The 23136-nt window shown below is 39.6% G+C and overlaps 1 protein-coding gene and 14 non-coding genes across 16 annotated transcripts; all 15 read left to right on the forward strand.

Moving 5' to 3' along the window:
• Positions 1 to 304: 304 nt before the first annotated feature.
• On the forward strand, positions 305 to 6872 carry LOC115360305 (H/ACA ribonucleoprotein complex non-core subunit NAF1-like). 2 transcript variants are annotated; one of them, XM_030053263.1, is made up of 10 exons: positions 305 to 395; positions 1794 to 2049; positions 2329 to 2458; positions 3401 to 3494; positions 3688 to 3770; positions 4576 to 4736; positions 4926 to 4977; positions 5219 to 5309; positions 5995 to 6461; positions 6514 to 6872. In XM_030053263.1, the coding sequence occupies exons 2-9, from the start codon at positions 1799 to 1801 to the stop codon at positions 6420 to 6422; spliced, it is 1290 nt and encodes a 429-aa protein (XP_029909123.1). In that variant the 5' UTR covers positions 305 to 395; positions 1794 to 1798; the 3' UTR covers positions 6423 to 6461; positions 6514 to 6872. The 2 variants fall into 2 exon arrangements, with proteins under 2 accessions (XP_029909123.1, XP_029909041.1); XM_030053181.1 differs by having other exon boundaries at positions 5995 to 6872.
• Positions 6873 to 13203: 6331 nt separating this feature from the next.
• On the forward strand, positions 13204 to 13292 carry trnay-gua (transfer RNA tyrosine (anticodon GUA)). Its single transcript is given in 2 exon segments — positions 13204 to 13240; positions 13257 to 13292. It is a non-coding gene; the product is annotated as a tRNA-Tyr (tRNA).
• A 1092-nt stretch (positions 13293 to 14384) lies between these two features.
• Positions 14385 to 14473, forward strand: trnay-gua (transfer RNA tyrosine (anticodon GUA)). The gene is given in 2 exon segments: positions 14385 to 14421; positions 14438 to 14473. It is a non-coding gene; the product is annotated as a tRNA-Tyr (tRNA).
• Positions 14474 to 15561: 1088 nt separating this feature from the next.
• Positions 15562 to 15650, forward strand: trnay-gua (transfer RNA tyrosine (anticodon GUA)). Its single transcript is given in 2 exon segments — positions 15562 to 15598; positions 15615 to 15650. It is a non-coding gene; the product is annotated as a tRNA-Tyr (tRNA).
• A 501-nt stretch (positions 15651 to 16151) lies between these two features.
• trnay-gua (transfer RNA tyrosine (anticodon GUA)) lies at positions 16152 to 16240 on the forward strand. Its single transcript is given in 2 exon segments — positions 16152 to 16188; positions 16205 to 16240. It is a non-coding gene; the product is annotated as a tRNA-Tyr (tRNA).
• A 1087-nt stretch (positions 16241 to 17327) lies between these two features.
• On the forward strand, positions 17328 to 17416 carry trnay-gua (transfer RNA tyrosine (anticodon GUA)). Its single transcript is given in 2 exon segments — positions 17328 to 17364; positions 17381 to 17416. It is a non-coding gene; the product is annotated as a tRNA-Tyr (tRNA).
• A 501-nt stretch (positions 17417 to 17917) lies between these two features.
• Positions 17918 to 18006, forward strand: trnay-gua (transfer RNA tyrosine (anticodon GUA)). Its single transcript is given in 2 exon segments — positions 17918 to 17954; positions 17971 to 18006. It is a non-coding gene; the product is annotated as a tRNA-Tyr (tRNA).
• Positions 18007 to 18497: 491 nt separating this feature from the next.
• trnay-gua (transfer RNA tyrosine (anticodon GUA)) lies at positions 18498 to 18586 on the forward strand. Its single transcript is given in 2 exon segments — positions 18498 to 18534; positions 18551 to 18586. It is a non-coding gene; the product is annotated as a tRNA-Tyr (tRNA).
• Positions 18587 to 19088: 502 nt separating this feature from the next.
• Positions 19089 to 19177, forward strand: trnay-gua (transfer RNA tyrosine (anticodon GUA)). The gene is given in 2 exon segments: positions 19089 to 19125; positions 19142 to 19177. It is a non-coding gene; the product is annotated as a tRNA-Tyr (tRNA).
• Positions 19178 to 19679: 502 nt separating this feature from the next.
• Positions 19680 to 19768, forward strand: trnay-gua (transfer RNA tyrosine (anticodon GUA)). The gene is given in 2 exon segments: positions 19680 to 19716; positions 19733 to 19768. It is a non-coding gene; the product is annotated as a tRNA-Tyr (tRNA).
• A 503-nt stretch (positions 19769 to 20271) lies between these two features.
• trnay-gua (transfer RNA tyrosine (anticodon GUA)) lies at positions 20272 to 20360 on the forward strand. Its single transcript is given in 2 exon segments — positions 20272 to 20308; positions 20325 to 20360. It is a non-coding gene; the product is annotated as a tRNA-Tyr (tRNA).
• Positions 20361 to 20863: 503 nt separating this feature from the next.
• trnay-gua (transfer RNA tyrosine (anticodon GUA)) lies at positions 20864 to 20952 on the forward strand. Its single transcript is given in 2 exon segments — positions 20864 to 20900; positions 20917 to 20952. It is a non-coding gene; the product is annotated as a tRNA-Tyr (tRNA).
• Positions 20953 to 21453: 501 nt separating this feature from the next.
• Positions 21454 to 21542, forward strand: trnay-gua (transfer RNA tyrosine (anticodon GUA)). Its single transcript is given in 2 exon segments — positions 21454 to 21490; positions 21507 to 21542. It is a non-coding gene; the product is annotated as a tRNA-Tyr (tRNA).
• A 503-nt stretch (positions 21543 to 22045) lies between these two features.
• On the forward strand, positions 22046 to 22134 carry trnay-gua (transfer RNA tyrosine (anticodon GUA)). The gene is given in 2 exon segments: positions 22046 to 22082; positions 22099 to 22134. It is a non-coding gene; the product is annotated as a tRNA-Tyr (tRNA).
• Positions 22135 to 22636: 502 nt separating this feature from the next.
• On the forward strand, positions 22637 to 22725 carry trnay-gua (transfer RNA tyrosine (anticodon GUA)). The gene is given in 2 exon segments: positions 22637 to 22673; positions 22690 to 22725. It is a non-coding gene; the product is annotated as a tRNA-Tyr (tRNA).
• Positions 22726 to 23136: the final 411 nt, after the last annotated feature.

Below are 23136 nucleotides of genomic sequence, written 5' to 3' on the forward strand. Positions count from 1 at the left end.
TTGCCTGTGCCTGTATGGTTAGACTTAGACTTATCTTTATTTGTCATTCGACATATACACCATACAGTGCACATAAGAACGAAATTTTGTTGCAATGGCTATCGACATAAATACAAGACAGATTAAAATGTTTATTGAACCATGTAATACTGTGAAGAAGATTCAAAATAGAATAATTTATATTTTTCAGTAAATTTTGTAATTGATGTTATCTAAACATTAAACGTCTAAAATAAGGAAAAAGAAAACAAAAAGTCAGTAAACTAGTATTTTGAAATGTGCTCTTTTATTTTGAAGGTTATATCGGAAACGATATATTTTGTTTCCACGTGCTTAGCAGCTGTGGGGCATGTTCATGAGGTTTCATACAGGCGGAACTGTAGCTCTCTGATCAGGTATGTAAGGCTGAAAATAACAGGAGATACATGTTGTTTATGTGTTTACAGTCTTGAGGTGTGAAAAGTCTGGCGGCTAACGTTACACTTGTTGACCCCGATTTAGCTCTCAATGTTACATTACCTTAGTTAACCTTAGCCTTAGCACGCTAGCTAGCTACCTTGTAGGAGCGCATGCGAGCATCGTCAGGCTTACCATGGCTGAGCTCAGTTCGCTGCCATGTGTTGTTTGGATGGATTCAAACAGGGGTGCTGATGGTAAAGCACGCCTTTTGTTAACTCGTGTAACTGTAAGTGTAAAGTCCCTTCAGAAATCCCGGGGTTAGTGTTGACATTCCTTTGGGCACAGTTGTAGAAAATGTGTCTTGAGACTGTAAAGGAAGCGAATCAGGCCCATTAGGATCTATTCTTTAGAAATGGCTGTAGTTAGTTAGTTAGTTAGTTAGTTAGTTAGTTGACCATGCAGCTGTTGCTTCTGCTATCCACACAAACTGCGAGCAAGCAATTAGTGACAAACTTCCAATTCCATTGAAACAAAAAGGTTAAGATTAGATTGGAATATAATGCTGCTTGGTGGATTATTTCTATGCTGAATTTACAGTGAGAGCCCAGCACTGTTTAAGATTCAAGATTTTTATTTGTCACATGCATGGATTTATATGCACAGCAGCAGTGAAATGTGATGGCAACAACTCCAGCACTGGGCAAGTAAAATAAAATAAAAATAAAAATAGAAAAGTATATATACACTCCTATATACAAGTATAAACATTAAGTGTAATGTAACATAATAAACAGGAAAATGAATGGCATATTTATAGGCGGAATTATGTACATAGTAAAAGAAGTACAATTAGATATAGACTGTTATATAGATTCTACACAAATATTGTCATGTCTTAATTATTTTGTATGTGTGTGTGTGTTTGTGTGTTCCTCCCACATCCTCTGCATATGTGCTTGTCAGTAATATTTTAAAATAGAACAATCTCAGCAGAGACACTAGAATGAATGAATTTTTTGAACCATCATCATTGATTGTTTGTTGGTTTTATTAACTCTGTGTCTGTGTGTCAGTCAGTTACTCAGCACTGTAGAGATGGAACATGTGATGCATAGTCTGTCACTGTGTTATCAAATACGGGTGTGACAATACACATATTCCTACTGAACGGTTCGGTTTGGTGAGCATCACAAACCAAACCAATGACGTGACTGCCATGTTCTCTGTGCCGCTCATGGATGTAAGATCACAAACAAGATTTCTGAGCGATGCATGGAATATGAGGAAATACTGTGTTTTTGTCAGTAAAGTGCTGCATAAAAAAATAGTGTAGGGGGTCAGTCTGATCCCCCTCATGCATGAAAGGGTTAAAGGCTGTAAATGTGCTTGTGCAGGTCAGATGGATGATAAGCTGTCAGAAGAGAATGGCCTGTCAGCACTGACAGCCGAGGAAGAGGAAATGGAGGTTACCTTGACTCAGCAGACTGAAGGCCATACCGTCTCCCATGGCAACGCTCACACACCTGACACTCACACACATCAAGAGGCGGAAAAGGCAGATGCATGCACGCTCTCAGCAGTGAGGACACTGTGTGTGGAGAGTGTTTGTAAGGAAGAGAGCGAGGAAGACAGTTCAGAGGATTCAGACAGGTACACACACACACACACACACACACACAGTGACAGGCTCCAGCCAATGAGAGTGTAAGACATGGAGAAACCAGAGGAGGAGTCTGTCAAGCCAAGCTTACAGTTTTAAGCAGAATATATTTTTACACTTTATCAGTATAGACATGGATTAAGCAAATGAGGGTGCAGCACCACATGTAGGTGATGCTCCTCTAATATGTGTGTGTGTGTGTGTGTGTTATTTGGAAGCAGTGAGGGAATGACAGAATTAATGTGATGCCGTTCTGCTGTTCTCCTCAGCGACAGCTCCACCTCCTCCTCCTCTTCCTCTTCTTCTCCCTGCGTTCCTGTGTTAGCAGAGGAGGAGGAGGATGATGAAGGCTTCAGCCAACCGGCTCCTGTCAAAACACGAGATGAGATCCTGCTCGAGGTCAGTGTGCACATCGTCTGTTGACTGTGGACTTTTGCTCTCTCTTCAGTTTGGAACTGAGCTTGGTAGTGACGAAAAGTTTTGTACTGCTTGTCTCCGATTTCAAAATCACTTCAGGAATTGATAGATTGATAAATCTGATATCTTGAAAAATTGATAACGACTGATCTTTGTTTTTGAATGCCATTCCAAAATCCTGCATTGTAGGGAGCAGAGTTTGATCAAAATTGGGGTTTGAAAGCCATTAGTGACATATGTGGACGGGATCTGCCGATATTTTGTGCCAATATTCAGGAACTGTGAGCTTTCATATTTTTATGATCCAAAAAATCCCCCCAAAAGTAATTGTTGTTTCCACAGAACTTTTAATCTTGTTGTGGGTGGAAGCCTCTGAGGCAGAAAGCTCCCTGTTGAAAACCCAGCGAATGAAACTGAACAAACAGGGATAAAATGTGCAAATCTTGTGAGAAAATTGTATATTATTTGTGATGAGAACAGTTGTAAAAGTGAGCGGCCAATTCAAGTATTTCATGTTTGCAAAATGCCTTGGACTTAGTTTAAGGTAAAGCATTTTCTGCTTTCACATCACTTCTACTGAAAACCAGACAAAAAGCCATTTGAACTGAAAGATAGAAAGATGCTAAATAGATTTAACTGTTTCATTTTTTCTGAAAAATTGTAGTTTTCAGTGGGTCAAGACAATCTAGTTATTTATGTATTTATTTATTTAACTGTACTCTCCACTGCAGAATAGGGTTTTATTAATTTTTACTCTTTGGCATTTTAGTTTTTCTTCTCCAGTTTCTATTAAGCGGGTGAAAAGCCATTATGAACCAAATGCCTACTGTGTGTGTGTGTGTGTGTGTGTGTGTGTGTGTGTGTGTGTGTGTGTGTGTGTGTGTGTGTGTGTGTGTGTGTGTGTGTGTGTGTGTGTGTGTGTAGGAGCTCCCAGAGGTGGAGGAAGTGTGTGTGGCGTTGCCAGAGGATGCACAGCTCCAGCCAGTAGGAACAGTCTCCAGTATTCTACAGCAGCTCGGTTGGTACACACACATACACACACATACACACACATACACACAGCCACACAAACACAGAGAGAGGCGATAACACAGTCCAAAGCAAAGTGCATATCATTATGAGATGAAAATACATACACACATAGAAGATATAGTTTGTAGATGAGCTCTCACTGTCTCTCTCTCTCTCTCCCTCCCTCTCGCTCTGACCAGTCATCATCCAGTCTCTGAAGGACACGCCCCCTCTGACGGACGACAGCATCATCTTCAGCTCCAGCAGGCTGGCTCTGGGGAAGGTAGGGAGGCCTGCAGGAGTCCAGTGCCCAGAGGCATAGAGCCTCCTCAAGGACCACAGCTGTGATTTTGGAACTTTAGTGTAATCTCTGCAAAATGTAAACTTCCTGTTTCTGTTAATCTTTTCCCAAAGCAAACAGTCACATTTTAGATCTTTTCATATCAGTTTTCCTACTTTTTAACCAGTCATTGGTCTCCATTCATTCCACTATGATATGAAAATTAACTTTCACAGACTTCAGACTTTCTTCACTCCAGTATTCCATCAGTGTAATGCAGTCGTCCACATTAGTTTCCTAAAAGCAGCAGCTCTGTTGTGTTTAGATGACCTGAAACTGGACAGAGTGAAATGGTGTCACCTCTGAAAAATCCCTGGGAAACGTTGAGGTGGGGGTTCCACCCAAAAAGTCTAGTTTGAAAATGGAGGGATTTTGATTATGTTGCGAAATCTGTAGTTGTAAAGGTTTGTTGCAATGTCAAATGCAACAAACCGTTAAGCCAAGCTGGAATGGTCCTTTATGGAAAACTGTTCCATAGTAGCTTCAGATTTCCTTAAGAAAATAATAATTTAATAATAAATATATAAATTAAGAAATAATTTCTCCCACTGACCTGTAATATCTGCTCAGTCATCTGTCAGAAACTGAGTGTATATTAGTGGCTTTGGAATAAGCCTTTCTGTAGCTTACATGAATTGACACACACATCTTCGTCTTTAGCCATGTCTTCCTGTGTGTTCCACCCCAGACATCACACCACCTGCATGGACACAAGACCTGTTCACATCTTTGTGTTTCTGTGTTCCAGGTGTTTGAGGTCTTTGGCCCTGTGGCCTGTCCACTGTATGTCCTGCGCTTCAACTCTGCAGAGCAGATCAGCAACAAGGGCTTAGCAGTGGGACAGACTGTCTTCTACACACCTCACATCAAAGAGTACACTGGCTATGTCCTCACACAGCAGCTGATACAGTGAGTACACACACACACACACACACACACACACACAGCCTGCAGATGTGTGTCCTCAGTGCTGTTGAGGTAAGCTTTTCTCTAAACAGTTCAGTTTTGTTGTTGGTAAATGAGAAAGTAGTGGAACAGCAGCTCAGCACAGGCTGTTACGCTTACAGTGAATTTGATCTGAGAGGGATTTCTCCTCAGGTTAAAGGGATCTGATGCATCTTGGAAGAATGACCAAGAACCACCACCAGAGGTACACACTCACACACACTTCACTCACACACACTGGTAACGGCCAGAAGCTACCAAAGCAGTGAAAGCAGGCTCCGTTTAGTTGGGTTCACTGTTACAGTTTGATGGATGGACACCATGTGTTTTGGGCTAAATTTCACCAGCAGCCTTCTCTAATTATTGGTGTGTGTGTGTGTGTGTGTCTGTGTGTGTGTGTGTGTGTGTGTGTGTTCCCCCACCTCCTCTGCCTCCTTTATCCACAGGCTTTAGATTATAGTGATGATGAGCAGGAGCAGGAAGCAAAGAAAAAGAAGAAACAGAATGCCAAGAAGAAGAGGGACAGTAACATCACTGGTACATACATACATGTATATCTACACACACACACACACACACACACACACACACACACATACAATAACAGTGTTGGGACATGGAAGGCTGCTAAAGAATTAGATGAATAAAAATATAGACATAAGCACTTCCCTGAGTCCCTGACTCTGGTTTCAGCCAACACTGCATGAGTGTACCGGAGGGGTTACTCTTATATTATTTCAACCCCCGACACACACACACACACACACACACACACACACACACACAGATCTGTTACGTAGGACAGTGCTCTTCCTCTCATTGGGCCTCAGTCACCAATATGTTAAGTTTTTCCAGTTGACCCTAATTAGCATACAGCAGGTAAACACCCTGCCAGTCCCCATAAAAGAGACTAGAGACAAGAGACTGCAGGGGTGTGTGTGTGCACGCATGCTCACACACACACAGCCCTGTATCGTGACAGGCCTAGTTGCAGGGCTGGTTTTCTTTGTCCACATGAAGCCCAGGATGTGGGCCTTGACTTTTTTATCTTCAGACTGGAACATAGCTCGAGCCTCTGTGCTAAAGTTTGAAGGGCTTGTAGGACATCAGGAGCTTCATGAGCTTCTTGTGAATGAAATGATGCGTTCAAGTTCCTGAAACGTGTGGTCCAGCCCATTGCTCTTTGTTTGCTTCATTCTTTTCTCCCCTTTTTCCCCTGCAGATACTCCCGCTGAGATTACCCATAGTGCTTTGCAGCAGCGGCCCCATGACATCAGGGGTTTCCCACCAAGACACACAGGGGCTCCCTTCAGGCACCAAGACCCCAGACACAAACACACACCGTTCCAGCACAGACAGGCACCACCTAGACACACTCACACCCCACCTAGACACACACACACCACACCTAGACACACTCACATACCTCCCATGTACCCGCCCCCTCCCTGCCCTTATCCTCCTCCTCCTCCTCCTCATGCTTTTGCACCCCCCAACTTTCCTCATTACCCTCCTCCTCCTCTTCCTCCTCCCCCCTCCTTCTGCCATCCCTCTTTCTCTTCTCCTCCGTGGCCTCCCCATTCCATCCCTGCTCCTCTCCCTTTCTCTAACCTCCCTCCTCCTCCTCCTCCTCCTCCTCCTCCCCAGTGATGCCCGCCAGGCACTCCCACCTTGCACCACTTCAGTTATGTTCCAGTTAAAGCTCAAGTTAGAAATTTTTACCGGTGTCCTACACAAACAGCGACATTGCACACATATCATTAAGTTGACACACTATTTACCTTTAGAGTTGTCATTGTCTTCCCCTTGAGACAAAGCTGTTGGCTTACATCAGTCAGCATGGTGTGTGCTCACGCTTATTACTCAGCATAATATGCAAGATCTTGGTGTTTATTACTTGGTGGGGAAAGTTGACCAATGGGCCTGTTTCCAAAAACTTGGTGTTCATTAAACAAAATGTTTGAAATTATAACAAAATGATCAACTGTGTATATATATATATTTTTTTTTTTATTATCAGTGCTTTTTTTGTTTTTGTAAATCGACTGTACTGAGTAATGGACTGATGCAGTATCAAATATATGTTTATTTCAGAATGTGTTTGGACTTGTCATCTGTTGTCTGGATAGCAGACCTTCATATTACACGTGTTAGGAAATCCTTCAGTGGTACATTCTCTGAAAGGCTGAGCAACAGTTTTTTTTTTTTTTTTCTGGGTGCAAAAGAAAAGCCTCCTGTGCAGCATTTTGGCCATGACACAATAAAAGGCTGTGTTAATGCTGACTACAAATGAATCTTTTCACCGTGGTAGCCCACTGGTCTGTGCGTATACATAGATGTAAAGGATGGGGCCTCTTGATGGTCAAAAAATAATTTGGAAACGCTGAAAAAACAAATATTGAGCAGGTAAAGTCTACTTGGGTTCCCCTACCAGGACTGTTGGGCCTTTTTTAAAAAAAAAAAAAAAAAAATTCTAGACACAGCAGGGTAACCAGTTTGGGGGGATCAGGGAGTACATCTGAGGGACAGTGAGGTCAGATACAGTTGAAACCAGAAGTTTATGTACACTGTATAAAAACAACCTTTTGCAGGCTTGATAATGGAGGGTAGCTGCACTAAACCCTTGTGGAGCATGAAAATAACAGCAGTAATCTGAGATCCACAAATGGAATCACTTGTGTGGAAGTAAAGCGTGCAGCTCATACGTCTGTGTGCATTTATCCTGTGTGCTGTGGTGTGCACGTTCACACTTCTCACAAGTTCACAAGCACCTTAAACGGTTTCTCTTAGGTAGTTTTAGCGAACTTGTTTAGTCTACTGGATAAGTGACTCCAAGCTGTTATTGAATGAATAACACAGATGAATGAGTTTATCATTTTGTAGTAAGTCATCAAACATACAAGACACGTTCCCTGTAATAAGTACAGAGTTTTTGATTTAAAACAAAATCAAAAAATGTTTTCATCTAGATTTGGTCTTGTAGCTTTGTAGAAATGATGCTTTGACTGTAAAACAAAAACAGACCAGAAGTCTTGTTCCAGTGCGAGCTTCATTGTCAGAGGCGTTGTTAGATCTTATTCATCCTCATTCGTCCCTGTAATATTTATCTCTGCTCCATTATATGAAACTGTTCCCACACTGATGAGTGTCACCTCTGCAATCTAATCCTTGACTTTCAGCTACACTTGTTGCTCCTCCTGGAAAGTTCATTTAAAATGAAAAGAAATTAAGAGGAGGAGGCAATGTTGATACAGTTCAGACAAGTTTCCATAACAGTGGCAAGCAACTTTTCTGTATTTGTACCTCTGATATCCAGCTCCTTCAACTAGTCATGACATGTCTAATAAAGATTCTGTCACTGTTACTATAGTTATAGTTGCAGCCTATAGTTTTAAAATCCACATCATCACTGATATCAGTGATGAAGCAGAGAGACTATACACTACTCACAAAAAGTTGAAAGTAGGGCATTTAAGTAGAAGCATACACTGGTGACTTCCTCATCTCAAACAATTTCTTGAAACAAAAGCCAACAACAGTGGTGGATATACCACAACAAAAAATGTCAGTGTCAATAACTTGTCATGTGCCCTTGAGCATCAATTACAGCTTGACAACAACGTCTCATGCTGTTCACAAGTCGACTTATTGTCTGCTGAGGCATGGCATCCCACTCTTCTTGAAGGGCGGCCCTCAGGACATTGAGGTTCTGGGGTACAGAGCTCCGAGCCTCTACACAGCGACTCAGCTGATCCCATAGGTTTTCTATGGGATTCAGGTCTGAGAAAGTGCAGGCCACTCCATCTGAGGTACCCCAGTCTCCAGCAGCCGTTCCCTAATGATACGACCTCGATGAGCTGGAGCATCAAACACCTGATGTGAATTTTGCCGTTAAACTCCTTGTTAGAGAACAGCAACTTGTGCAAAAAGTACTGAAACATTGAGTTGGACATGTGCATTCAAAAGTTTACAGAAGGTCACATTAAGTTCACCTGTAAAGGTTATAATGCATTTTAGGTTCATCCTGAAATTTCACCCGAAAGCCGAATATCCCTAACTTTTTGTGAGTAGTGTACATTTGTTCTCATGTAATCCCCTTTACATTGCATCAGTTGACATTAAATGAAACAGCAGTAGACTGATGTGGACTGACTGCAGTGTGGCACTGCTTTTATTTTCTACAGTGCAAAATTCAGCCTTCCTCTGTGTCCTTGGGGAGACAGCATGAGGAGAGTGATCGGAGCAGCCAGTGAAGGAAGCGGCGGACCCGGGACTTCTTGGTTTCTTTGACCTCTGAAAAGTCAAAGAGCAAAGAGCAAAGTCAGTGGCTGCACCCTTCTAGATGGAAGTCAGCCACAGTGTGAACAGTCCTGAGACTCAAGTCAGAGAGAAGAACTCCTACCTGATGTGGCGCTGGAGGATTGTTCAAGCTCATCACTGCAAGCAAGACAGGTGTTCTGGTCCTCCTGCTCTGCAGTGTTGGCAGCAGCTTCGGCAGGGGGGGTCAGGGGCTCCAGAGGAGCTGAATCCTTCAGGTTGGGCTCATCACTCCTACCTCCATCATGGGGGTTGGAGGAGTCATCAGCTTCATCCCCTACAGCTGGCTGGGAGGAAGTATGCAGTTCCTCCTGAAAGGAAGACAAGCTGTCTTAATGTTTGGCAAATAAAATGGCTAGTTTGGAGGTTTTTTTATGTTACAGTGTCTTATACTGCTTCTGTGATTCATGTGAGCACATCCTCTTACCGCTGTGTGTTTTGGGAGCTCAAACATGGCAGAAACCTCCTGGACTGTGGTGGCAACAATGATATCCAGCACCTCTGAGCTGAAGCGGTTCAGCTGCCCCACCAGAACGTCAGGGATGTAGCTCTGTCTGACCTTCTCCTGGATGGAGAGGGCCTTCTCATCCCTGATGGAGCGGCTGAAGGGGACCTGACGCTCTGTGGATGTCACACAGGAGGGCAGCTGGTCCAGAACAGCTCTTGTTACCCCCACAGCCAGGGGGCTCAGCTGCACAGAGGGCATGACGCACGACAGGCTTGGAGGATGGAGCCAGAAGCCCTGCAGCATTTTAGGGACGACCGCCATCACAACCTCCTGAGGGCCGAGGAGGCAGGAGACGGGCCCCTGCTGCTTGCTCTGCGCCAGGCTCCTCATGGCTTCTTTAGCCAGCCTCATGATGTGAGGCTCTCTGCAGAATACACACATTCAGGAGAAGTTGAAACACACTTCATCAGCACATGCCAGCACTGTGTAGTTTAAATGAGAACGTATTACAGATGAATGTGACTCACTGATAACAGGGACTGTCTGCTTCTGGTGAGCTGAGCACCATCCAGGCCTCAAACTCAATGTCCCTCATCTTCATGCTGACATTAACACGCCATGTCTGAAACACAAGTGAGACGGATCATTCAGACTGCAGCTATTTACAGGCTAAATCTACTATTATGGGACCATTTCCTCCAAACTGAGTCTCTTCTTGATAATGGTCTTACCTGCATGAGGACAGGCTGGACGATGTCAGCATCGTGGTCCTCGAGAGCAAACCTCCACAAGCTTTACAGAAGAAAACACAGAGAGAGCTTTTCTTTACTTTTGCTCTTGCCTGCTCATGAGAAACAGAGTAAATCATCATGAGCAGAGTTAATGACAGATGTAGTGGTGGACTGTGTGTGTGTCTCACCGCTCCCTGAGTCTTCTTGCTCTGCTCCACCAGCCAGTCGGTCATGTCCTCGGCTGTCAGATGGGACAGGGCCTGGTGGTGCTGCTGAAGCCTCAGCATCTCCACCAGCATTTTTTTCTACAACAAAATAGAAGAACTCAGAGCTCTTTCTACATCAGCAGAGAGATATTTGACCAGAATTCATCAGGTGTTAGATTTTGGTGTGAGCCTGAAGCAGAAAGTGCTTCTTACCTGAGACAGATAATATTTCTGCTCCCAGCAGATCTCGACAGTCTGTTTGTAGACTGGAGCATTGAACAGTTCCTTTACAGGAAATGAGATAGTGTCATCGGTAATAATTTTTCTGGTCAGTGTTTAAACTACAGCACAAAATATTTACAATTTTACTGCAGAACAAAAAGTAGCTCACATACCTCAATGGGCCTATAGATGGCCCGGCCTTCTATCCAGGCCATGGATGTCATTTTTCTGCAGGACATTCCAAAACTACAGCAGTGACAAAACTATCAAAACTCCCAAAACTCCATCCAAATGATCAAAAGTGCAGAGCAAACGCGAGAGCAGTCAAACGCGGTGTATCCATGGGGTACAAATGACCAAGTGAGCTCTTCTGTGTGCTTTCATGGAAGACAGAATGTTGTTGTGGAGTCACAGGCAGTAGAACTCGGCTCTTTGTGACACACAGATCCTGTTTGGTTCTGCTGCTCCAGGCTGAGATCAGCAGAGAAAATGTCTGTTGCAACTTGAGCAGGAGAGATCAAGTACTATCACAGAACAAAATGTGTTTCACCAGACAACATGTTAACAGATGTTTCAAGCTGTGTTCTGACTTGGTCACTTCAGCACCTTCTTAACTGTGATACACTGTGGCAGGGTAACACTGGCCAAGTAAACACACAAGCAACATTTTGAAGCTATGGAAATGGGACTTTTCGCTTATCAGAAAGGATGGGATTGTAAAATGAAAAGTGTAAATAAAAAAAGAGTGTACAAGGGTGCATAAAAAACTTTGAAAACTATCAGTATTTGCTAGTTTACATTGCCTAAAAATGTATCAAGGCCCATATTTCTCTCTAACACACTGACATTACACTGAGTCGATATTTTATTTATTTATTTTTTTTTTTTGCTGTTGTTGTTTGTTTTCTTGTTGATTTTTTTTTAAGTCAGTATAATCTGACTCCAGCACTGTTTCTAAATCCCAGCAATTACAGAAAGCCTTTTTTTTTTAAAGGATCAATACAAACTATAATCCCCCCCCCCCCCCCCCCCAAACCAATTCAGTTGATTCAAAATGTTTTCTAATGTTACCACAAACACTGTGTTGTTCCTAAAGTGACATGTGATTTGTTTTTGCTTGAAGGAGGAAATAAAACTGTTTGTGGGCTGGGTGAATATAAACTAGACTGCAGTGGCTGAACCAGGGCCGGCTCTTGGCATAGGTGGTATAGGCAGTCGCCTAGAGCGCCATCTTCTGGAGAGGTGCCGCCAGCGCCAGTCACCCTCGGGGAAATACTACTACTACTACTACTACTACTACTACTAATAATAATAATAATTTGTTTGTTATAGTTTGTCACTTACAGTACCGAGTCACATCAATCAGTCAATAAAATTTTATTTATATATCACCTTTCAAACAAATGCATGATATTCAAAGTGCTTTACATCTTGATTGACAAATACGCATAAAATAAGAAGTAAAAGGACTAGGAGACCAATGCACACTCATAAAATATGATTAATTTAAAAAAAAAAAAAAAAAAAAAAAAAAAACTAAAACATAATAAAAATAAAAAATAAAAATAAAAATAATAAAAATAATCAGACAAGAGAGTGAATAAATAGATTTAAAACAATAAAAACACAGCAATAATAAAAAACAACTCAAGAATAAGATACTGAATAAAATATAAAAAAAATAAAATAAAATAAAATGTAGAATATAATATATAGAAACAATCAATAAATTAACAATAAAACAAAAACAGATAGAAATAATGAATAGAGTACCTATAAAACTAAAATTATAATGTGTTATGACCCGACTCTGAGGCCACAACAAAGATGGGAGACACACCAAGAAAGATGGTTAACCAAACAAATGATTTATTAACTTAATTACATAAAAGCCAGACCAAAGAGATGGGAATTTAGTCTACATTTAAAACTGTCAATGTTTCCAGCTCCTCTCAGACCCTCCGGCGTGGTCACATGTGGTTTACAGCCCATCTGAGAGTGATGTTGCTGTTTCTGCTGTTGCTGCTTTCCAATTTCTTAGAAGGACAGGGCAACACATCAAAAATATATACAGTGTAGAGAGAACTATTGTGAGGACATGGATGGATAACGGCTTTGACTGGCCCTCCCGGGTAAGGGGAGTGTGTCCACAACTACAACAATACAACACAAAAACTTTTAATTTGGATATTATAAAGTCACAAATATATGATTAAAAAACAGAGTTTTTGTTTGTTTCTTTGTTTGTTTGTTTTTTGTTCAAGGAACCACATGGCTCCACATTGCTGAATCAAGCTCTTGGTTCCTTGTCCCTGTTTTTTTTTTTCTTATAAATATGTGATTTTTTTCTAGCAAATTTTTCAATTTAACCAAAGAAAATATTCATGTTTCTCTCACAAATTCATAAATTTCACCTCGGACATTCATCGTTTTAAACAAAATGTGTGAAAAACAGCATCTACTTTTCATTTTCTGTGAAAAAAATCAAACTGGTAGAGAGCATCATCCCTTCGATAGCTCAGTTGGTAGAGCGGAGGACTGTAGAGGCTTCAGCACTGAAATCCTTAGGTCGCTGGTTCAAATCCGGCTCGAAGGAGAAAACTTTAGCATTAAGGACTTCTTCGTTAATAAAACAACAGGATTAACCAGGGTGGTTTTGGTTAAAGTATCAACACGGCACTGTATCAGCACTGTTACTTGACCCAGTAACGGCTTTGACTGGCCCTCCCAGCTAAGGGGAGTGTGTCCTCAACTACAACAATACAACACAAAAAAAAAATGTAATTTGGATATTATAAAGTCACAAATGTATAATTAAAAAACAGATTTTGTTTGTTTGTTTGTTTTTTGGTCAAGGAACCACATGGCTCCACTTTGCTGAATCAAGCTCTTGGTTCCTTGTCCCTGTTTTGTTTTTCTTATAAATATGTGATTTTTTTCTAGCAAATTTTTCAATTTAACCAAAGAAAATATTCATGTTTCTCTCACAAATTCATAAATTTCACCTCGGACATTCATCGTTTTAAACAAAATGTGTGAAAAACAGCATCTACTTTTCATTTTCTGTGAAAAAAATCAAACTGGTAGAGAGCATCATCCCTTCGATAGCTCAGTTGGTAGAGCGGAGGACTGTAGAGGCTTCAGCACTGAAATCCTTAGGTAGCTGGTTCAAATCCGGCTCGAAGGAGAAAACTTTAGCATTAAGGACTTCTTCGTTAATAAAACAACAGGATTAACCAGGGTGGTTTTGGTTAAAGTATCAACACGGCACTGTATCAGCACTGTTACTTGACCCAGTAACAGCTTTGACTGGCCCTCCCAGCTAAGGGGAGTGTGTCCTCAACTACAACAATACAACACAAAAAAAATGTAATTTGGATATTATAAAGTCACAAATGTATAATTAAAAAACAGATTTTGTTTGTTTGTTTGTTTTTTGGTCAAGGAACCACATGGCTCCACTTTGCTGAATCAAGCTCTTGGTTCCTTGTCCCTGTTTTTTTTTTTCTTATAAATATGTGATTTTTTTCTAGCAAATTTTTCAATTTAACCAAAGAAAATATTCATGTTTCTCTCACAAATTCATAAATTTCACCTCGGACATTCATCGTTTTAAACAAAATGTGTGAAAAACAGCATCTGCTTTTCATTTTCTGTGAAAAAAATCAAACTGGTAGAGAGCATCATCCCTTCGATAGCTCAGTTGGTAGAGCGGAGGACTGTAGAGGCTTCAGCACTGAAATCCTTAGGTCGCTGGTTCAAATCCGGCTCGAAGGAGAAAACTTTAGCATTAAGGACTTCTTCGTTAATAAAACAACAGGATTAACCAGGGTGGTTTTGGTTAAAGTATCAACACGGCACTGTATCAGCACTGTTACTTGACCCAGTAACGGCTTTGACTGGCCCTCCCAGCTAAGGGGAGTGTGTCCTCAACTACAACAATACAACACAAAAAAAATGTAATTTGGATATTATAAAGTCACAAATGTATAATTAAAAAACAGATTTTGTTTGTTTGTTTTTTGGTCAAGGAATCACATGGCTCCCCTTTGCTGAATCAAGCTCTTGGTTCCTTGTCCCTGTTTTTTTTTTTCTTATAAATATGTGATTTTTTTCTAGCAAATTTTTCAATTTAACCAAAGAAAATATTCATGTTTCTCTCACAAATTCATAAATTTCACCTCGGACATTCATCGTTTTAAACAAAATGTGTGAAAAACAGCATCTACTTTTCATTTTCTGTGAAAAAAATCAAACTGGTAGAGAGCATCATCCCCTCGATAGCTCAGTTGGTAGAGCGGAGGACTGTAGAGGCTTCAGCACTGAAATCCTTAGGTCGCTGGTTCAAATCCGGCTCGAAGGAGAAAACTTTAGCATTAAGGACTTCTTCGTTAATAAAACAACAGGATTAACCAGGGTGGTTTTGGTTAAAGTATCAACACGGCACTGTATCAGCACTGTTACTTGACCCAGTAACGGCTTTGACTGGCCCTCCCAGCTAAGGGGAGTGTGTCCTCAACTACAACAATACAACACAAAAAAAAAATGTAATTTGGATATTATAAAGTCACAAATGTATAATTAAAAAACAGATTTTGTTTGTTTGTTTGTTTTTTGGTCAAGGAACCACATGGCTCCACTTTGCTGAATCAAGCTCTTGGTTCCTTGTCCCTGTTTTGTTTTTCTTATAAATATGTGATTTTTTTCTAGCAAATTTTTCAATTTAACCAAAGAAAATATTCATGTTTCTCTCACAAATTCATAAATTTCACCTCGGACATTCATCGTTTTAAACAAAATGTGTGAAAAACAGCATCTACTTTTCATTTTCTGTGAAAAAAATCAAACTGGTAGAGAGCATCATCCCTTCGATAGCTCAGTTGGTAGAGCGGAGGACTGTAGAGGCTTCAGCACTGAAATCCTTAGGTCGCTGGTTCAAATCCGGCTCGAAGGAGAAAACTTTAGCATTAAGGACTTCTTCGTTAATAAAACAACAGGATTAACCAGGGTGGTTTTGGTTAAAGTATCAACACGGCACTGTATCAGCACTGTTACTTGACCCAGGAACAGCTTTGACTGGCCCTCCCAGCTAAGGGGAGTGTGTCCTCAACTACAACAATACAACACAAAAAAAATGTAATTTGGATATTATAAAGTCACAAATGTATAATTAAAAAACAGATTTTGTTTGTTTGTTTGTTTTTTGGTCAAGGAATCACATGGCTCCCCTTTGCTGAATCAAGTTCTTGGTTCCTTGTCCCTGTTTTTTTTTTTCTTATAAATATGTGATTTTTTTCTAGCAAATTTTTCAATTTAACCAAAGAAAATATTCATGTTTCTCTCACAAATTCATAAATTTCACCTCGGACATTCATCGTTTTAAACAAAATGTGTGAAAAACAGCATCTGCTTTTCATTTTCTGTGAAAAAAATCAAACTGGTAGAGAGCATCATCCCTTCGATAGCTCAGTTGGTAGAGCGGAGGACTGTAGAGGCTTCAGCACTGAAATCCTTAGGTCGCTGGTTCAAATCCGGCTCGAAGGAGAAAACTTTAGCATTAAGGACTTCTTCGTTAATAAAACAACAGGATTAACCAGGGTGGTTTTGGTTAAAGTATCAACACGGCACTGTATCAGCACTGTTACTTGACCCAGTAACGGCTTTGACTGGCCCTCCCAGCTAAGGGGAGTGTGTCCTCAACTACAACAATACAACACAAAAAAAATGTAATTTGGATATTATAAAGTCACAAATTTATAATTAAAAAACAGATTTTGTTTGTTTGTTTTTTGGTCAAGGAATCACATGGCTCCCCTTTGCTGAATCAAGCTCTTGGTTCCTTGTCCCTGTTTTTTTTTTCTTATAAATATGTGATTTTTTTCTAGCAAATTTTTCAATTTAACCAAAGAAAATATTCATGTTTCTCTCACAAATTCATAAATTTCACCTCGGACATTCATCGTTTTAAACAAAATGTGTGAAAAACAGCATCTACTTTTCATTTTCTGTGAAAAAAATCAAACTGGTAGAGAGCATCATCCCCTCGATAGCTCAGTTGGTAGAGCGGAGGACTGTAGAGGCTTCAGCACTGAAATCCTTAGGTCGCTGGTTCAAATCCGGCTCGAAGGAGAAAACTTTAGCATTAAGGACTTCTTCGTTAATAAAACAACAGGATTAACCAGGGTGGTTTTGGTTAAAGTATCAACACGGCACTGTATCAGCACTGTTACTTGACCCAGTAACGGCTTTGACTGGCCCTCCCAGCTAAGGGGAGTGTGTCCTCAACTACAACAATACAACACAAAAAAAAAATGTAATTTGGATATTATAAAGTCACAAATGTATAATTAAAAAACAGATTTTGTTTGTTTGTTTGTTTTTTGGTCAAGGAACCACATGGCTCCACTTTGCTGAATCAAGCTCTTGGTTCCTTGTCCCTGTTTTGTTTTTCTTATAAATATGTGATTTTTTTCTAGCAAATTTTTCAATTTAACCAAAGAAAATATTCATGTTTCTCTCACAAATTCATAAATTTCACCTCGGACATTCATCGTTTTAAACAAAATGTGTGAAAAACAGCATCTACTTTTCATTTTCTGTGAAAAAAATCAAACTGGTAGAGAGCATCATCCCTTCGATAGCTCAGTTGGTAGAGCGGAGGACTGTAGAGGCTTCAGCACTGAAATCCTTAGGTTGCTGGTTCAAATCCGGCTCGAAGGAGAAAACTTTAGCATTAAGGACTTCTTCGTTAATAAAACAACAGGATTAACCAGGGTGGTTTTGGTTAAAGTATCAACACGGCACTGTATCAGCACTGTTACTTGACCCAGTAACAGCTTTGACTGGCCCTCCCAGCTAAGGGGAGTGTGTCCTCAACTACAACAATACAACACAAAAAAAAAATGTAATTTGGATATTATAAAGTCACAAATGTATAATTAAAAAACAGATTTTGTTTGTTTGTTTGTTTTTTGGTCAAGGAACCACATGGCTCCACTTTGCTGAATCAAGCTCTTGGTTCCTTGTCCCTGTTTTGTTTTTCTTATAAATATGTGATTTTTTTCTAGCAAATTTTTCAATTTAACCAAAGAAAATATTCATGTTTCTCTCACAAATTCATAAATTTCACCTCGGACATTCATCGTTTTAAACAAAATGTGTGAAAAACAGCATCTACTTTCATTTTCTGTGAAAAAAATCAAACTGGTAGAGAGCATCATCCCTTCGATAGCTCAGTTGGTAGAGCGGAGGACTGTAGAGGCTTCAGCACTGAAATCCTTAGGTTGCTGGTTCAAATCCGGCTCGAAGGAGAAAACTTTAGCATTAAGGACTTCTTCGTTAATAAAACAACAGGATTAACCAGGGTGGTTTTGGTTAAAGTATCAACACGGCACTGTATCAGCACTGTTACTTGACCCAGTAACAGCTTTGACTGGCCCTCCCAGCTAAGGGGAGTGTGTCCTCAACTACAACAATACAACACAAAAAAAATGTAATTTGGATATTATAAAGTCACAAATGTATAAAACAGATTTTGTTTGTTTGTTTTTTGGTCAAGGAATCACATGGCTCCCCTTTGCTGAATCAAGCTCTTGGTTCCTTGTCCCTGTTTTTTTTTTTCTTATAAATATGTGATTTTTTTCTAGCAAATTTTTCAATTTAACCAAAGAAAATATTCATGTTTCTCTCACAAATTCATAAATTTCACCTCGGACATTCATCGTTTTAAACAAAATGTGTGAAAAACAGCATCTACTTTTCATTTTCTGTGAAAAAAATCAAACTGGTAGAGAGCATCATCCCTTCGATAGCTCAGTTGGTAGAGCGGAGGACTGTAGAGGCTTCAGCACTGAAATCCTTAGGTCGCTGGTTCAAATCCGGCTCGAAGGAGAAAACTTTAGCATTAAGGACTTCTTCGTTAATAAAACAACAGGATTAACCAGGGTGGTTTTGGTTAAAGTATCAACACGGCACTGTATCAGCACTGTTACTTGACCCAGTAACGGCTTTGACTGGCCCTCCCAGCTAAGGGGAGTGTGTCCTCAACTACAACAATACAACACAAAAAAAAATGTAATTTGGATATTATAAAGTCACAAATGTATAATTAAAAAACAGATTTTGTTTGTTTGTTTGTTTTTTGGTCAAGGAATCACATGGCTCCCCTTTGCTGAATCAAGTTCTTGGTTCCTTGTCCCTGTTTTTTTTTTTCTTATAAATATGTGATTTTTTTCTAGCAAATTTTTCAATTTAACCAAAGAAAATATTCATGTTTCTCTCACAAATTCATAAATTTCACCTCGGACATTCATCGTTTTAAACAAAATGTGTGAAAAACAGCATCTACTTTTCATTTTCTGTGAAAAAAATCAAACTGGTAGAGAGCATCATCCCTTCGATAGCTCAGTTGGTAGAGCGGAGGACTGTAGAGGCTTCAGCACTGAAATCCTTAGGTCGCTGGTTCAAATCCGGCTCGAAGGAGAAAACTTTAGCATTAAGGACTTCTTCGTTAATAAAACAACAGGATTAACCAGGGTGGTTTTAGTTAAAGTATCAACACGGCACTGTATCAGCACTGTTACTTGACCCAGTAACGGCTTTGACTGGCCCTCCCAGCTAAGGGGAGTGTGTCCTCAACTACAACAATACAACACAAAAAAAAAATGTAATTTGGATATTATAAAGTCACAAATGTATGATTAAAAAACAGATTTTGTTTGTTTGTTTGTTTTTTGGTCAAGGAACCACATGGCTCCACTTTGCTGAATCAAGCTCTTGGTTCCTTGTCCCTGTTTTGTTTTTCTTATAAATATGTGATTTTTTTCTAGCAAATTTTTCAATTTAACCAAAGAAAATATTCATGTTTCTCTCACAAATTCATAAATTTCACCTCGGACATTCATCGTTTTAAACAAAATGTGTGAAAAACAGCATCTACTTTTCATTTTCTGTGAAAAAAATCAAACTGGTAGAGAGCATCATCCCTTTGATAGCTCAGTTGGTAGAGCGGAGGACTGTAGAGGCTTCAGCACTGAAATCCTTAGGTCGCTGGTTCAAATCCGGCTCGAAGGAGAAAACTTTAGCATTAAGGACTTCTTCATTAATAAAACAACAGGATTAACCAGGGTGGTTTTGGTTAAAGTATCAACACGGCACTGTATCAGCACTGTTACTTGACCCAGTAACGGCTTTGACTGGCCCTCCCAGCTAAGGGGAGTGTGTCCTCAACTACAACAATACAACACAAAAAAAAAATGTAATTTGGATATTATAAAGTCACAAATGTATGATTAAAAAACAGATTTTGTTTGTTTGTTTGTTTTTTGGTCAAGGAACCACATGGCTCCACTTTGCTGAATCAAGCTCTTGGTTCCTTGTCCCTGTTTTTTTTTTTCTTATGAATATGTGATTTTTTTCTAGCAAATTTTTCAATTTAACCAAAGAAAATATTCATGTTTCTCTCACAAATTCATAAATTTCACCTCGGACATTCATCGTTTTAAACAAAATGTGTGAAAAACAGCATCTGCTTTTCATTTTCTGTGAAAAAAATCAAACTGGTAGAGAGCATCATCCCTTCGATAGCTCAGTTGGTAGAGCGGAGGACTGTAGAGGCTTCAGCACTGAAATCCTTAGGTCGCTGGTTCAAATCCGGCTCGAAGGAGAAAACTTTAGCATTAAGGACTTCTTCGTTAATAAAACAACAGGATTAACCAGGGTGGTTTTGGTTAAAGTATCAACACGGCACTGTATCAGCACTGTTACTTGACCCAGTAACGGCTTTGACTGGCCCTCCCAGCTAAGGGGAGTGTGTCCTCAACTACAACAATACAACACAAAAAAAAAATGTAATTTGGATATTATAAAGTCACAAATGTATGATTAAAAAACAGATTTTGTTTGTTTGTTTGTTTTTTGGTCAAGGAACCACATGGCTCCACTTTGCTGAATCAAGCTCTTGGTTCCTTGTCCCTGTTTTTTTTTTTCTTATAAATATGTGATTTTTTTCTAGCAAATTTTTCAATTTAACCAAAGAAAATATTCATGTTTCTCTCACAAATTCATAAATTTCACCTCGGACATTCATCGTTTTAAACAAAATGTGTGAAAAACAGCATCTACTTTTCATTTTCTGTGAAAAAAATCAAACTGGTAGAGAGCATCATCCCTTCGATAGCTCAGTTGGTAGAGCGGAGGACTGTAGAGGCTTCAGCACTGAAATCCTTAGGTCGCTGGTTCAAATCCGGCTCGAAGGAGAAAACTTTAGCATTAAGGACTTCTTCGTTAATAAAACAACAGGATTAACCAGGGTGGTTTTGGTTAAAGTATCAACACGGCACTGTATCAGCACTGTTACTTGACCCAGTAACAGCTTTGACTGGCCCTCCCAGCTAAGGGGAGTGTGTCCTCAACTACAACAATACAACACAAAAAAAATGTAATTTGGATATTATAAAGTCACAAATGTATAATTAAAAAACAGATTTTGTTTGTTTGTTTGTTTTTTGGTCAAGGAATCACATGGCTCCCCTTTGCTGAATCAAGTTCTTGGTTCCTTGTCCCTGTTTTTTTTTTTCTTATAAATATGTGATTTTTTTCTAGCAAATTTTTCAATTTAACCAAAGAAAATATTCATGTTTCTCTCACAAATTCATAAATTTCACCTCGGACATTCATCGTTTTAAACAAAATGTGTGAAAAACAGCATCTACTTTTCATTTTCTGTGAAAAAAATCAAACTGGTAGAGAGCATCATCCCTTTGATAGCTCAGTTGGTAGAGCGGAGGACTGTAGAGGCTTCAGCACTGAAATCCTTAGGTCGCTGGTTCAAATCCGGCTCGAAGGAGAAAACTTTAGCATTAAGGACTTCTTCATTAATAAAACAACAGGATTAACCAGGGTGGTTTTGGTTAAAGTATCAACACGGCACTGTATCAGCACTGTTACTTGACCCAGTAACGGCTTTGACTGGCCCTCCCAGCTAAGGGGAGTGTGTCCTCAACTACAACAATACAACACAAAAAAAAAATGTAATTTGGATATTATAAAGTCACAAATGTATGATTAAAAAACAGATTTTGTTTGTTTGTTTGTTTTTTGGTCAAGGAACCACATGGCTCCACTTTGCTGAATCAAGCTCTTGGTTCCTTGTCCCTGTTTTTTTTTTTCTTATGAATATGTGATTTTTTTCTAGCAAATTTTTCAATTTAACCAAAGAAAATATTCATGTTTCTCTCACAAATTCATAAATTTCACCTCGGACATTCATCGTTTTAAACAAAATGTGTGAAAAACAGCATCTGCTTTTCATTTTCTGTGAAAAAAATCAAACTGGTAGAGAGCATCATCCCTTCGATAGCTCAGTTGGTAGAGCGGAGGACTGTAGAGGCTTCAGCACTGAAATCCTTAGGTCGCTGGTTCAAATCCGGCTCGAAGGAGAAAACTTTAGCATTAAGGACTTCTTCGTTAATAAAACAACAGGATTAACCAGGGTGGTTTTGGTTAAAGTATCAACACGGCACTGTATCAGCACTGTTACTTGACCCAGTAACGGCTTTGACTGGCCCTCCCAGCTAAGGGGAGTGTGTCCTCAACTACAACAATACAACACAAAAAAAAATGTAATTTGGATATTATAAAGTCACAAATGTATAATTAAAAAACAGATTTTGTTTGTTTGTTTGTTTTTTGGTCAAGGAATCACATGGCTCCCCTTTGCTGAATCAAGTTCTTGGTTCCTTGTCCCTGTTTTTTTTTTTCTTATAAATATGTGATTTTTTTCTAGCAAATTTTTCAATTTAACCAAAGAAAATATTCATGTTTCTCTCACAAATTCATAAATTTCACCTCGGACATTCATCGTTTTAAACAAAATGTGTGAAAAACAGCATCTACTTTTCATTTTCTGTGAAAAAAATCAAACTGGTAGAGAGCATCATCCCTTCGATAGCTCAGTTGGTAGAGCGGAGGACTGTAGAGGCTTCAGCACTGAAATCCTTAGGTCGCTGGTTCAAATCCGGCTCGAAGGAGAAAACTTTAGCATTAAGGACTTCTTCGTTAATAAAACAACAGGATTAACCAGGGTGTTTTTGGTTAAAGTATCAACACGGCACTGTATCAGCACTGTTACTTGACCCAGTAACGGCTTTGACTGGCCCTCCCAGCTAAGGGGAGTGTGTCCTCAACTACAACAATACAACACAAAAAAAATGTAATTTGGATATTATAAAGTCACAAACGTATAAAACAGATTTTGTTTGTTTGTTTTTTGGTCAAGGAATCACATGGCTCCCCTTTGCTGAATCAAGCTCTTGGTTCCTTGTCCCTGTTTTTTTTTTCTTATAAATATGTGATTTTTTTCTAGCAAATTTTTCAATTTAACCAAAGAAAATATTCATGTTTCTCTCACAAATTCATAAATTTCACCTCGGACATTCATC

This window comes from Myripristis murdjan, chromosome 1, assembly GCF_902150065.1.
Source record: "Myripristis murdjan chromosome 1, fMyrMur1.1, whole genome shotgun sequence".
Taxonomy (NCBI): domain Eukaryota; kingdom Metazoa; phylum Chordata; class Actinopteri; order Holocentriformes; family Holocentridae; genus Myripristis; species Myripristis murdjan.

Coding starts and splice junctions, on each gene's coding strand:
- LOC115360305 (XM_030053181.1), top strand. CDS start 1,799: ATGGATGATAAGCTGTCAGAAGAGAATGGCCTGTCAGCACTGACAGCC. Junction 2,459..3,400: donor GAGATGAGATCCTGCTCGAG/GTCAGTGTGCAC, acceptor GTGTGTGTGTAG/GAGCTCCCAGAGGTGGAGGA. Junction 4,737..4,925: donor CTCACACAGCAGCTGATACA/GTGAGTACACAC, acceptor ATTTCTCCTCAG/GTTAAAGGGATCTGATGCAT.